This window comes from Scyliorhinus torazame, chromosome 21 (genome assembly GCF_047496885.1).
Source record: "Scyliorhinus torazame isolate Kashiwa2021f chromosome 21, sScyTor2.1, whole genome shotgun sequence".
Lineage (NCBI taxonomy): Eukaryota > Metazoa > Chordata > Chondrichthyes > Carcharhiniformes > Scyliorhinidae > Scyliorhinus > Scyliorhinus torazame.
In genome coordinates this window covers 60,873,726-60,888,764 of record NC_092727.1, presented here as the reverse complement: position 1 = coordinate 60,888,764, position 15,039 = coordinate 60,873,726, and the positions used below count along the sequence as shown (strand labels likewise).

At 44.5% G+C, this 15,039-nt stretch overlaps 1 protein-coding gene across 1 annotated transcript in view; it reads right to left on the bottom strand.

The window, feature by feature from the left end:
• The window catches only part of aplp2 (amyloid beta (A4) precursor-like protein 2), a 249,202-nt gene that overhangs the window by 15,839 nt on the left and 218,324 nt on the right, over positions 1 to 15,039 (bottom strand). Inside the window, 5 exon segments of the mRNA XM_072486858.1 lie at positions 2,797 to 2,952; positions 3,337 to 3,411; positions 6,436 to 6,518; positions 8,211 to 8,246; positions 10,237 to 10,392. Coding sequence (XP_072342959.1) covers positions 2,797 to 2,952; positions 3,337 to 3,411; positions 6,436 to 6,518; positions 8,211 to 8,246; positions 10,237 to 10,392 — 506 coding nt within the window.

The window sequence follows — 15,039 nt, the reverse complement described above, 5'->3', positions numbered from 1 at the left end:
CACCTCTAGGCCTTGTCTCCATGCAGCGATGTGGAAATTCAGTACACAATTGCCACTGTCTTCAGTTTTACAGTTCAAGTCCGGTTGAAAATCGGGGGAAAAGGTCCAAAAGTCCGACCCGAGCGGGAGGCACCAAATGTGCGACTTACTCCTTCATAGCCAGGAATACTTAATCTTGATGTTGCTGTCTCCAGCTGAAGTCTTTCTGTAGTTGCATAGAGCCTTGTTAAGACTGCACCCGAGTCTTGATCTCCTTACTTAAGGAAGGATGTGCACTTTAAATTGTATGATTCTATGATATAGATGCGAAGTGCAATGAAGATTTACCAAACTGACCACTGGAATGACAGTGCTGTCCTTTGTGGAGGATTGAGGAGGCTGGGCCTGCATTCTATAATGTTTTGAAGAATGAGAGGTGATCTCATTGAAACATAGAAATTCCTACAGAGTAGATGCAGGAAGGATGTTTCCCCTGATTTAGAGGGGACCTAGAACCAGGACAGTCTCAGAATAAGAGGAAGAGTAATATCTTCATTCAGGGTGGTGCTTCTGTGGAATTCTCTCGGCAACGAAGACTTAGGGCTAGATTCTCCGCAGCCCCGCGCCGAAATCTCGTTTGACGCGGGGGGGGGGGTTCAACTTTTACGCCCGAATCGGCCCGGTGCTGCTCTCGTAATTCTCCGGTCCCTGGAGAATCGCTCGCGCGCAGTTTACGCGGTGCAGCTGGGGGGGGCCATTGCCAGAGGCCCTCCCAGCGGTACTTCCGACCCGACCGGCCGAGTTCCCGACGGCGTGGTTCTAACCACGCCTGTTCGGCCGGGACTCAGTCCGTGGCCGCCCAGGTGGGGGGCGGGGAGGGGGGGAAAATCAGGCGGATTAGATGGAGCGGCGCGGGGCAGATCGTTGGAACCTGCTTTGTTGGTCCACTGACTGAATCCGCCATTGCGTTAAATGCGGCCGCCGGAGGCCGCCACCGTGCGCATGTGCGGACTTGGAACCCGAAGTGCGGGAGCCCATTCGTGCAGCAAAAGCTGCAAAAAGCACTCCGGGGCCCTGCCAGCCATTTGCAGGTAGGTGAATAGCTCTGATTTTTTTTTTTTTTTAAGCAGAGTCTGGCATGACACGACACAGACCATTTTTGGAGAATACAGCCCTTAGTCGTTGAATATATTCAAGCCAGAAATGGATGGATTTCTGAGATATTCAAAGATATCAAGGGAGATGGATATAGTGTGGGAAAATGACCTTGAGGTAGAAAGAAAATTGGAAAGCAGTACAAATGTGTGGGTGGCAAGGCTATCGAAGAACTCTGTGAAAAAGCAATAGTCCTCAGTGAAGGGCACAAAATGACAGAAAAAAGCCCAGCAAACGAGCAGAGTAAATTAATCACAGAATGGGCCTTTCAGCTGGAGACAGCAACATTACGATTAGAACAGTAATTTCAAAGAACAAATCAGAGAATAAGTCAAACAGTGGTCGAGTGAAAATATACTTTGCAGCGGGAAGCCAGTTGGCCATTCCAATATCAATTCTGTGAGGAACAAAATCCACTCCGATTGCCTTTTTTTTTTTACCCCAAAGGCTTGCAAGTTTCTTCTTTTCAATTATGTATCCAATTCCCTTTGAAAGTTCACATTACAGAAATTTGCTGCTTTAAAAAATCCTCTGCTTCTGTTGTCAATAAGCTTCAATCTGTGTACTTTGGTTATCCACCCTCTTGACAGTGGGAAATATTTTCCTCCTCATGTATTCACCAAAAACACTCAGTTTTTGACATCTCTACTTGATCCCTCAATGTTTCTGCCAGAAGGATTACAAACCCGGATTCCTTGGCCCATAACATCTTGGTTCTCCAGAATCGTATTTACTGAGAATCCCAATGATACACTGGGGACTTTCGCACGTAGGGTTTACCCAGCTGTTGTCCAGAAGTGTTAACTTCCTCTGGACAGTAGCGTTGGGCGGCATGGTGGTTAGAACTGCTACCTCACAGTGGAACTCGGGTTCGATTCCGCCTCTGGGTGACGGTCTGTGTGGAGTTTGTACATTGTCCCAATGTCTGCGTGGGTTTCCTCCGAGTGCTCCGGTTTCCTCCCACAGTCCAAAGACGTGCAGGTTAGGTGGATTGACCATGATAAATTGCCCCCTAGGGTGGAGTTGCAGGAATAGGGCGGGGATTGGGCCTCAGTAGGGTGCTCTTTCAAAGGGTCGCTGCAGACTCGATGGACTGAATGACCTTCAGGATTTCTATAACCATCCGACAGAAGCGATTCAAATCGCAAATCTCAGATAGTTTTCCCAGTTTACTCTGAAAGAGTTGGAAGGAAAAAAAAACACTTGTAAACACATTCCACTTCCCATCCTCATCATTCCCCAAGCTTGTGTGCAGTCTGTGGCATTATGAGCCCTGTAACTTGACGGTTACATGTCTGTCATTGGTTGTGGCAGCCAAATGAAGGGACAAATGTGGGTGTCACACAAGATGAGAAAAATCTTTCTTTCCACAGCATACTTCTAACAGTACTGTAAATAGATAAGGCAGCATGGTGGCACAATGGTTAGCATTGCAGCCTACGCCGCTGAGGACCCGGGTTCGAATCCCAGCCCTGGGTTACTGCCCGTGTGGAGTTTGCACATTCTCCTCGTGTCTGCGTGGGTTTCACCCCCACGACCCAAATATGTGTAGGATAGGTGGATTGGGCATGATAAATTGCACCTTAATTGGAAAAAAATAATTGACTACTCTAAATTTATTTTTAAAAGTGTGCAGTAAATAGATAACTTTACATTGCTCACCTCTACAATGCCATGGCTGATGGTGCCATATTGCCTCTTGCGTAGCATCACCAAGCTGATGACAATCACCGTGGCGACAGCAACTGCAATCACCAACATCCCAATCAGAGCGCTGCTACTTAAGCTGAAGCCGTCTTGCAAATTCCCATCATTGTCCTGGAGAAACACAAACACAGTCGTCTATCTTGGGAGCAGTCACCCCAAACTCAACTGAACAATTGTCAAAACAAATGTAGCCACATGCAGAGGAAAAATAAATTTGAGTAAACACAGTTAAAATTCTCAAGAAAGGGCAAGATGGATAAACAGAATCAGTACTTTGCCCCCAGGATCTTATCCAATGTTACAATTCTTTTTCTGCTGAATTACATACACTGTTTTATTTGTGACATCAATATTTTCTAAAGCAGAAGATATTCCCAAGTATACACCAGTTGGGTTTCATGAGAAAAATCATTGAGAATCAAAGTGAAATCTAGATGACATAATCACAATTGGATCTCACACTCAGAACTTCTCACCAGGAAGTGCTGTCCATACCATGTCATTGTCTCCTCCGCTGACTCGTTCTGCATTGAAAATCATTTCTTTCACATCAAAGCTCTCGTCAATTACCTGGGGAGGAGGAAAAGAGCAGCTATTAGAGTTACTCCTGCTCAGTTGTCAAGTTATCATTAGGAACAATAGAAACAGGAAAAGGCCATTGAGCCTGTTCCAGCTTTTCATTAAATCATGGCTGATCTGTAACTGCACTCCATTTACCTTTCTGATAGCCTCTTGCTCCATACACCCCCACAAAAGGAAATTAGTTTCGGTCTTCCCTTTCAAGTCACCTAAGAGTTTTCCATGTTTCAATGAGAACACCTTCAGATAGTATAGACCCAACGCACTCAGCTGCTCAAAGAGCATCCCTCTCATATCGGGCACCAATCAAGTGAAACTTTGCTGTAACATCTCCAAAACTGTGCACAGTTCCCAGGTGTAACAAGACTTCAATATTCTTGTACTCCAATTTCTCCTTGCAATGAATGTCAAAAGCCATTGCCTTTCTAACTGCTGCTTTCTGCACCTGCATGCTGACTTTGCATTCATTGTACAAGTTCACTCAAGTCTCTCTGACTAAATGGGCAGCACGGTGGTTAGCCCTGTTGCCTCAAGGCGCCAAGGTCCCAGGTTCGAGGTTCGATCCCGGCTCTGGGCCACTGTCAGTGTGGAGTTTGCACATTCTACCCACGTTTACGTGGGTTTCGCCCCACAACCCGAAAGATGTGCAGGCTAGGTGGATTGACCACACTAAATTGCCCCTTAATTGCAAAAAAAGAATTGGATACTCTAAATTTAAAAAAAGTCTCTCTGACTATCAACAATAAGTTTCAATCTTTTAAAAAAATTCTGTGTTTCCATTTGCTATTCTTATTGTCAAAGTGAATGACCTCATTACATAGTCCATCTGTCACCTTGGTGCGCATGCACTTAATCTGTCTAAATCTCTTTGCACCCCGCTCATAGTTTACATTCCCAACCAGCTTTGTATTGTCAACAAATTTAGAAACATGAATATAGATTGTAAATAGCGGAAGGCCCAGCACTGATCCTGCGATACTCCACTAGTCACAACTTCCAACTTGAAAATGACCCATTCATCCCTGGTCTCTGCTTCCGGTCTGCGAACCAATCCTCTATCCATGTTAATATATTAACCCCAACTCCAAGAGCCCTTATCTTGCACATGAACCTTTTGTGTTTTCACCTTATCGAATGCCGTTAGCAAATCTAAGCAAATCTTTTATCTATCATACTAGCTACATCCTCAAAAATCATTAAATACCATTTCCCTTTCGGAAGACATGTTAACTTTGCCGGATTACACAATGATATTCCAAATGCAGTAAGACTACTTTAATAATATATTCCAGAATTTTCCAGATGACTGAAGTCAGACTAACTAGCTTTAGTTCCCTTTTTTTCTCTCTCGCTCCTTTCTTGAACGCGTTACAGTTGCCTACTTCCAATATATCAATCAACGGAATTTTGGAAAATAATAACCAGCACATTCACTATCTCTGTACCTATCTCTTTTAGATCCCTGGGATGTAGGCCATCAGGTCCTCTGGGCTTGTTGGATTTTAGTTCAATTTATCCACTATGTTTTCTCTGCTCAAATTAATATTTTTAAGTTCCTCACTCTTAGCAGATAGGTAAACCACTATTTCTGCTAAGCAATTTGTCTCTTCGCCGATGAACAGAGGGGCAAAATATTTGATAATTTGTCTGCCTTTTCCTAATTCTCCATGATAATTTCCCCATCTCTCATTCTAAGGGACCAACATTTACTTTAGCCACTACCGCATCCTATTTATTTACTTCTAAAAGCTCTTACAATTTGTTTCATAGAATTTACAGTGCAGGAGGCCGCCATTCGGCCCAATGAGTCTGCACCGGCCCTTGGAAAGAACACCCGACCCAAGCCCACATCTCCACCCTATCCCTGTAACCCAGTAACCCCACCAAACCTTTTTTTTGGACATTAAGGGCAATTTAGCATGGCTAATCTACCTAACCTGCACGTCTTTGGACTGTGGGAGGAAACCAGAGCACCTGGAGGAAACCCACGCAGACACGGGAAGAAAATGCAAACTCCACACTGTCACCTGAGGCCGGATTTGAACCTGGGATCCTGGAGTTGTGAGGCAGCATTGCTAACCACTGTGCCACCATGCCGTCTCCGGGTGCTCCTGTTTCCTCCCACCGTCTAAAGATGTGTAGGTTAGGTGGTTTGGCAACGCTGGGTGTCCAAAAGGTTAGATCGGGTTGCGGGGATGGGGTGGAAGCTTGGGCTTAAGTGGGGTGCTCTTTCCAGGGGCCGGTGCAGACTCAATGGGCCGAATGGCCTCCTTCCGCACTGTAAATTCTATGATTCTAAGTCAAAGAGTTTCCCTCAAACTGTCAGACAAGTTAGTCTGCCAGAATCTGGGAGCGCGCGAGAGGTCATGAAGGTGGGTGATGGTTCGGCAAATTAGTGAGGATTTGATGTGCGGCTGGAAGCTTTGCCTGGTTTGCGCCAGGGAGGGGAGGTGTTACTCGAGAGGTCGTATGTGCAGATGCACCATAAAAGATACCAGTCTGGGAAAGAAAATGAATAGAAGTCAACCCTTGGGAGCCAAGAATCACTCTGCGTTGGGTCTGGGAAGATCGAGAGATTGCTTAAGGGACAGTGTAAATTATATTGCTGAACTAGGATTTCAGTTGTGTTCAATGTAAAAGGGAAAATTCTATTCTGTAGTTTACAGTAGACATTGTCCACAAAAATAGTGTTTAGTCAAATGATGCTTTTAGTCTGTTGCAGTGAGTCATTAAACATTACATTTTCTTCAGTCTTCCTCTTGAGCTATCAACTGGAAGTTGAAATTATTGTATTTAAAGTTATTTGTTTCTATAGGGATAGTAATAGCATTGCAATCATGGTTTGTTGTCAGAGATCAACCAATTTTAAAATAACCAGGCTAATACTGAATGCACACCGAATCATAGTGCAAGAAATATTGACTTGAACCAAATCCATCAAAACATACAAATGAATAAACCCAAGATCTCTCAGATTGGATCAGGTGAGAAGATCTTAGGAAAGTTGTTCCATACCACATTCTCATTAACATTGTTCTCATCGCTGCCGATTGCATTCTCATCAGGAATCAGTCCTTCAGGATCAATCATCCCAGAACCTATTCACAATACAATTACTCTTATGATATGTACACAGCATGATGAACATCATTAATTGTGTGAAAGATTGAGAAGCACTGGAAGCACAAAAATGACTAACAAAGCTGTGAAACAGATTCAAATTGACTGCAATACATTTCGAAATGAAAGCTCGAGATATTGGAGTCTGATTTAACCCTCGCCTCAGTTGCTGTCTGTCACCTTTGAACTTACCAAAGGTTGGTACTGCTGCCTCAGTGCCGGGAACCTGGGATCAATTGCAGCCTTGGGTGACTGCCTGTGTGGAGTGGCAGTTTGCAAATTCTCCTGGTCTCTGTATGGGTTTCCTTCTGATGTTCCGGTTTCCTCCCAGTCTAGGTTAGGTGGATTGGCCATGCTAAAATTGCCGCTTCACTTCTAAAGATGTGCAGGTTAGGTGGGGTTACGGGAATAGGGCAGGGGAAGTGGGCCTGGGTAGAGTGCTCTGTCAGAAGGTTGGTGCAGACTTCATGGGTCAAATGGCTTCCTCTGAACTGCAGGGATTCTATGGATTCTGAGATACTAAGCCATCTACACAGCTATCTGTCTGATGTCTCCTAAGGAAACAAATTGTAGCTACCGATGTGCAGAGACAAGTTGCCTAGGCCAACACCTAGGGCAACAAAACCGGTGCTGATACCCAACCAATTAAAATGGTGCAGTGGTGAGGTTTCTACCATTGTCCAACCAAAGCACTCAACCCATCGGGTCACTTGATACAAGGTTACCTGGAGCTAAATGAGAAGAATCTCAGCACTCTTGTATCATTATTGAACCTGGCTGACTGTTTTTGTTGTGTTTTGGAGTACTACATCTTTCCTACTCGGCAATTCAGTCTGCCACACGTAGCCCACCTGGTTCCAAAATTCCAGCACTTCGAATGTCATCTTATACCGACTTGAAAAGAAAGAAGTCCCACCCACAATTTAGAATTAATTAACTATTGTACTGGTCGCAACATTAGAACCTTGAGAAAATAGTTGTGATTATTGCAATCTGGGGCCCAGAGGGCGAGGATCAGATCTATGAGCTGCCTCCTCCTCAATCGTTGATTTAGCATTCAAGTCACAGGGTTACGAGAAATGAATGTTAACCAATTCAACATTGACATCGACATTCCAAAAGGATTAGTGAAGTGTGAAATCTGGGGGTCAGGATGAAGGATAGGAGAATTAGGACAGAGTGCATTCATTACAGCTTTGGAACAGCTGTTAGCTGCCTGAGCCGAATGTTTGGGCTCATGCTGTAATTCTCCTGGAAACAGTCAGCAACTGAGCTCACCTAAAGAGAATGCAGGCTTGTAATCCAAAAGCAAAAACATTAGAAGTTTTACATTGGAGCAGGTGTCTTCGGGCTTAGGAATTCAATTAAAAACAGTGGCCAATTTCTTCACATTCATTGGGGAAGTTAACAATTTTCCAAGGTTCAGGACAATAGAAACATTCCAAATATAGTTCAGACAAGTAACAAGAACTAAAACAGCAGAAACTAGGATGGCATGCAGGTCAGTGAAGTCTAGGACTGAAACAAAATTACTCATCATAACAACAACAAATACATGATGTGCAATTGATTAAGGTGGAGGAGGAGATAGCAATCAAAGCAAATGGAGGATCAGGCTGCGGAGGAAGAATGAGTGCGAGAAGTGACACCTGGGACAGTTTTAAACCAACCTTTCTTAATTGCTGGCCACGAGTCCGGCACTGTGCCTGGCAGCGAAGACGTTAAGAGAAATCGAATAATGTAAAGATCAAGAAATAAAGAAAGGGACAGACTGAATTCTCTCTTAACATTTGTAAACTTGTGTCACTTTGAAACAAGTCCAAATATTTGTGTATTAGAGTTCCACCTACATCAAACAGAGGAGGTATCAGATGTGATACCTGACTTTATTCGTGTAAACTGTGTTTTTTTTGCCTGCTCAGAGCTGAAACTAAAGGTGTCAGAATTCTGGGCCGAGCTCATCACAGCAACATCGTGCTCAAGGGCAACAACTGGGAGAGAAAAGAATTGGGACAATTGTTCTGAACCATTGGCTGAATTGGTCCACATTCTGCTTAAATTCAAGAAGCAAACAAATGTTGGTTCTTATTAAATGATCACAAGAAAAACTCAAATTATTGGAGAAACACACGATATTCTGAGATTCTGAGATGCACGTTTGTTAAAATGGACTGGAAAGACACTAGTTATTACATCTGACTGACCTAGCTGCTTTAGACTGACATCCAGAGCCTGAAAATGGAAATGTGCTGCAGCTACAAGCACCAACAACCTCCAAACATGGAGTGAACAAACTGAGCAAAGTCAGAAGTGCATTCATGCCTCAGTGCCCTCTCTGATTCTCAAGCAGCACCTGAGATGCAATTGGGGATATGGATCAAATATAAATCTGACCATTTGGTTTAAAACCAACATTTTTATTTTTTTTTAAACACAGTATGGCATTTTCATTTTTACCACAATAGAGACTGGGATCAAACCACCCAAACTCGTTTCAATTTGAACTGTAGGAACTCATCAAGAATTTCATTCCATCAAAAAACAAAGACCTGGATTTACAATATGCCACATTATAATCACAAAATATGTCAATTCTCTCGTTCAAAATGGGTTGGTATCTGCAGAAATTGAAAAACATCTTCCTTTATATACATAACTAAAGAATGACAATAAAATAAGCAGATGTTATGGAAAATGCAACTCGACAATTTACCAATTGCAAAGGGTGTGGAAGATGATAAACTTAAGCCCATTTGTTAATTTATACCTGTACACACATGTGGACTATTGCAGTTAAAAGACAGCCTTTGTTGAAACCTACCCCACTTGGGAGAACTTGTTGATGCTGACAAATTGTACCAAGGTTCAAACATACAAAGTACTAGCCAGTGTCCCAGGAAGAGCGTTAGCCAATCAAGAGTTTCCTGCATTTTAATGAAATATGCTTTCTTCTGCAGAAACTATAGATCTGAAGCCAATTTGGAAATTGAACTCAATGCCGAACTATCCTTGGAAGATTGTTTTTCTGAATGGTCCCTGGTGCCATTGCTCTTTACTGGCAGATTTTAAGGGCCACAAAATTACAGTCAGACTGCACTATTTGCAGTATAGAAACGACTCCTGTAATTCTGAAACACAATAATAACGAATGGGGTGGTGCATTAGCTGGAGAGAAATAGAAGCACTGTCCAAGATTAAGAGATGCATTAAGGAAAACAGCAGGGATTTCATCTAAAAATATTACAGAAACATAAAATCTCTCATTTACCCTTTTACGTTTCTTATCTAGCTATGTACAATATTGGAATTTAGGAAGTAAGAGCCTGATCTGATTTTAAACTGAATCTAAACATTGGAATTTGAAAATTGATCGCAACATTGGCACACCCACCCAGGGAAAGGGTGTGAAAAGGGGCACATGCTAAAAAGCCAAATTTCTTTCTGTACATAGATCTCCGTTTCCCACTCCACCACCCCCCCCCCCCCCCCCCCCCCCCCCCATATCATATTATCCTGATCAAAACTATGAAGCTGGGGATGGGATGGCTGTGAAACATTTTGACCTTATATTGAAAAATCTCTACCTTGCAAGGAAAGTTTTCTTCATTTATAATTAATCTGAATAATCAATCTTTTAATTATTTCACTGAATAACCAACATCTAAATTTATATCCTTTGTTCCAAACATCACATACCTTGTACATCAGTGATAGCCGGCATGGTCTAAACCTGAATAGGCCGAAATGGTTTGCCATCAACAAATGGCGCCTCTACAGAATCAAAAGCAGTTTGGCTTTCAGAACTGGAAGCGAGTTGATTCACACCAAAGTGTTGCTCCTGCAGTAGCTCATCTAGGAAGAACGCATTTAACATTGTCACATTTTGCTGGGATAAAGCCAACAAAACAAATTGAAGTACAAAAATCCAACACACTGATAAATTGTGCAGAAGCTGAAAACAACCAGGATAATCAGATTCAATCGGAGGGCTGTCAAATTTCAGCACACTTTTCTCTGGGTTTCTAGATTACAAAGTATGTCCTTTATTTGTACCAGGGCCTGAATTAGGAGGCTGCCATTTGGCCCCTCAACTGTGCTCCACCATTTGAAAGATCTGGGGCGGGATTCTCCGCAATCTGGCGGGGCGGGCATAAACCACTCCGGAGTCGGGCCGCTCGGAAGGTGCGGAATCCTCCGCATCTACAGGGGCTAGGCCGGCGCGGCGGGGTTGGTGCCGCGCCAGCAGGCGGCGAAGGGCTTCCGCTGGCCGGTGCGAATTGGCGCATGCGCGGGAGCGCCAGCGTGTACTGGCGTCAGCCCAGCGCATGCGCAGGGGGGGTTCTTCTCCACGCCGGCCATGGCGGACCGCTACACCGGCCCGCCGTGGATTGGTGGGCCCCAATCGCGGGCCTGGCCACCCTGGGGGGTCCCGGGGACAAATACACCCCCCCCCCCCCCCGCCCGAGGACTCCGCAGGCCGCCTCCCAAGCATGGTGCCGCCGATACGGACCTGGTCTAATATATGGACCCGCCGAAAACGGGCGGCAACTCGGCCCATCGCGGGGTGGAGAATCGTCGGGGGGGGGCGCTGTCAATGGGCCCCGCCGGGCGCGGCGCGATTCCTGCCCCCGCCGAAACACCACACCGGAGAATCCGGCAGCCGGCGGCGGGGCGGGATTTACACCGCCCCCCGGCGATTCTCCGGCCCGGCAGGGGGTCGGAGAGTCCCATCCCTGATCTGATTGTGGTTTATCTTCTACTTTCCTATTTACCCCCCCATAACCTTCGAGTTAATCAATAATCTTAAAAGTATTCAATGAGCCTGCCTCTGATTCTCTATTGTGGAAGACAATTTCACAGATTAACGACCCTCAAAAAACATTTTTCTCCTCATCTCCATGTTATGCGGGAGACTCCTTTTTTGAAACCATGTTCCCTCGTTCTCGTTTTGTCTGGATTGCCCAATCAGTCTTCGCTATCCATACATCTTTCTTAAGTAGCAAGGAGGGTATGCTGTTCACTTGCAGCTTTCTACTCTGGAATTCAGTGGTCGCATAGTGGATCAGTTAGTTACCTGCTCAATTAATTTTGCTTACGGTGAGCAAGTGCTTATGAATTTATCTGAGACGCGGTGTTCAGTACATGAGGAAAGGTTGCACATTAGAAGAAACAAAATTGTGTGACACCCTACAATATTTCAAAAGATGTCCGATGGTTGGGGAGTCTGGAACCAAAGAATACAGTTTTAAAATAAGGAGGAAGCCACTTAGGACCGAGATGAGGAGAAATTTATTTACAAAGAGGGTTGTGAATCTTTGCATTTCTCTACCCCAGAGGACTGTGGAAGCTCAGTCATTAACTATGTTTAAAACAGAGATTATGATCGTATTAAATGGTGGAGCAGCCTCGACAGGCTGAATGCCGATTCTTGTTCCTATATGCTAAGAAAATTAATAAGGTCTAGAAAAAAAGGCCAGAAAATTGTTCAGTGATTAGTGGTATATACTTCAATGCAAAGAGTCTATTGAACAAGGCAGATAAGCGGAGGGCATGGGTACACACTTGGAATTATGAGATCACAGTTATTAGGTAGAAGTGGCTTAAAGAAAGGGAGGAATGGCAGCTCAATGTTTCTGATTATAAGTTAGGGTAGAAAGTGTGATAAGGCGAGGGAGCGAGGGAATGACAGTGTCACAATATTAGTTGAAGAAACAATGAAAGCTGTGAGGCGAGGCGTGACATAGAATCTCTACAGTGCAGGAGGCGGCCATTCGGCCCATCAAGGCTGCACCTACTCTCTGAAAGAGCACCCTACCTAGACCAATTCACTCGCCCCATCCCCATACATAGAACCATTGAAATGTCAGGAGTACCAAATGAACCCTCATGGGATGAACGAAAGAACAAAAAAGGGGCAGTCACACTTTTAGAGTGAGCCCTCGAAGGGCGCGACAGAAGAACAAACAGGAAAACTGAATATTGCAGAAACAAAAGGGAAATAACAGTAGGGGATTAATTATCATGTTGAATGGGGGAAACAATTAGTGTAAAAGGTACAATTAATCATATTTCTTAACATGTAATCAAAATAACATTATTAGCCAATATAGGAAGCCTAACAAAAGGGGAAATTTTGGACGGAATTTTATCAATTGAATTTGAGCAGATGGAAGGGGTGTCAGTGAGAGAGCATTTTAGTGGTAGTGATCATAATTCCAAAAGATTTAGAGCGGTTACAGAAAAAGGATAAAGATAAGGTCAATTTTATTAAGCTGTGATTTGATTTGTGAAAAGTGTTCTGAAAATAGCTATTTGAAAATAAATCGGTCTCTCTAGCAGTGAGAGACGAGAGGAGTTCAGGAAAAGTATGTTCCCACAAAGAAAATGAATGCAACCTACCCCCGAATGTTAAACAGCATAGAGTTGGACAGGGCAAACAAAAAGCTCATGTCAGAAGTTAATTGGCTCATAACTTCCTGGTTTGCCAGTGTTGCTTTTCGGGGGTATCCCGATGATGCATTGGGGAATACCTCTAAGAAGTTCCCATCTAAGAGTTTGCCCAGCAATTTCCCAAAGTGCTAACTTCCTCTGGACAAATGCGCTGGGAACCATCCGACAGAAGCAATTTAAATTGTTAACTTTGGATGGTGCTGCCAGTTTTACCCTGATAGGTATTCAGTTAGAGTAAAAAAATCACTTCTAAATCCAGAGTAACTATTTAAAAAACCCAGACCCAACCTCACATGGGACACCTCCCAGGTGACCCACCCTGATCCTGTCCGATGCCACTCCCCCACTCTCAGACTGACCCCTCTCCTTTCAGATTGACCCCGATTGCCTAAACTTTAAAACTTACCTGCTCCCTTTAAACCGTCCCTACACGGCAGCTACTGCTGTAAAAAAGGAGTGACTTGCCTCTCTATGTCCCAGCTACTCCACAAGAATGCTGCCGGGTGCGCGCTTCGCTGCTCCTGTCTTACCTAGCCTGAGTGAGTATGGTTGGGCAAGACAGGGGCTTCAGAATCCTAGCGAAGGTAAATCTGGCAAGAGTGGAAATCCAGCGGATATTGCTACTCTGAGGAAGTTACAGGCCAATATCTCAATACTGCAGAAAGCTCTGATAGAAAATACAGGTAAAATCACAAAACCCTGGAAAGTAAAGAGCGGGCATGAAAAAAAATATTGTTAAGTAAAACCAATAAAAGCCCAAAGGTGTTTTAGGAATATATAGAGAGCAAAAGGGCAACAAAGAATGACGAAAGTTACAGCACAGGGACAGGCCCTTCCGGCCCTCCAAGCCTGCACTGACCATGCTGCTCGTCTGAACTAAAACCTCCTACCTTTCTGGGGCTATATCCCTCTATCCTCATCCTTTAAAACTTGCTCCTCGCACCTTAAACATACAGCAATTAATAATTGACTCTTCCACCCTGGGAAAAAGCTTCTGACTATCCACTCTGTCAATGCCCCTCATAATCATTACAAAGGAAAAAGAGTGTAAGTAATTAAGAGACTAAAAAAAGCAGCTTGTGCGTGTAGGCACAATATGTGGGCATGGTTCTCAATGAATTCTTTGCATCTGTTTTCACAAGAGAGGAGCAAAGCAGACATTGTAGTGATGGAGGAGGACTGTGAAATACTGGATGGGAGAAATATTGTGAGAAAAGAACTATTAAGGAGTTTCGCATTTTTGAAAGTGTACAACTCACTAAGCCAAGATCCCAGGCGAAGGGAATAAGGGAAGAATAAGGGAACGCTCGGAGAATCCCGCCCAGGATCTATGGAAGTTCGAGGGTGTGGAAAGGGATAGAGCACAGGGTGTCCTTGTATGCCGAGGACTTGTTGTTATACGTGTCGGAGACGTGTGTGTCAATTGGAGGAATATTGGAGCTGCTTCGGAAGTTTGGGTCTTTCTCGGGGTACAAATTAAATCGAGACAAGAGTGCATATTTTGTGGTGTCTTGGCCGGGGGGGGTGGCTACCATTCTGTAGGGCAGGGACTCACTTCAGATACCTGGAGGTGCAGGTTGCCCGGGAGTGTTTGGGGGGGGGGGGGGGGGGGGGGGGGGCGTGCTCTGTAGGTACAACATTTCTAGTTTGGTGAGGAGGGTGAAAGCTGATCTGGCACGGTGGGATGGTCTCCCTCTGTCACTCGCAGGTCGGGTACAGGCGGTTAGAATGACCGTGTTTCCACGCTTCTGTTTATTTTCCAATGCCTGCCGATTTTTCTGCCGAGTTTTTAGAGAGATTGAAGGGATGATTACCATGTTCATATGGGGAGGGAAGGTGGCCAGAATTAGAAAGGTGCTACTACAGAGAGGAAGGCAGGCAGGAGGTTTGGGTCTTCAGTCCCTGATGTATTATTACTGGATGATAAATGTGGAGAAGGTACGGAGCTGGGTCAGAGGGGTTGACTTCCAGTGGGTCAGAATGGAGGAGTGGGGACAGCACGTTGGCGCAGTGGTGCACTGCAGTCTCATGGCGCCGAGGTCCCAGGTT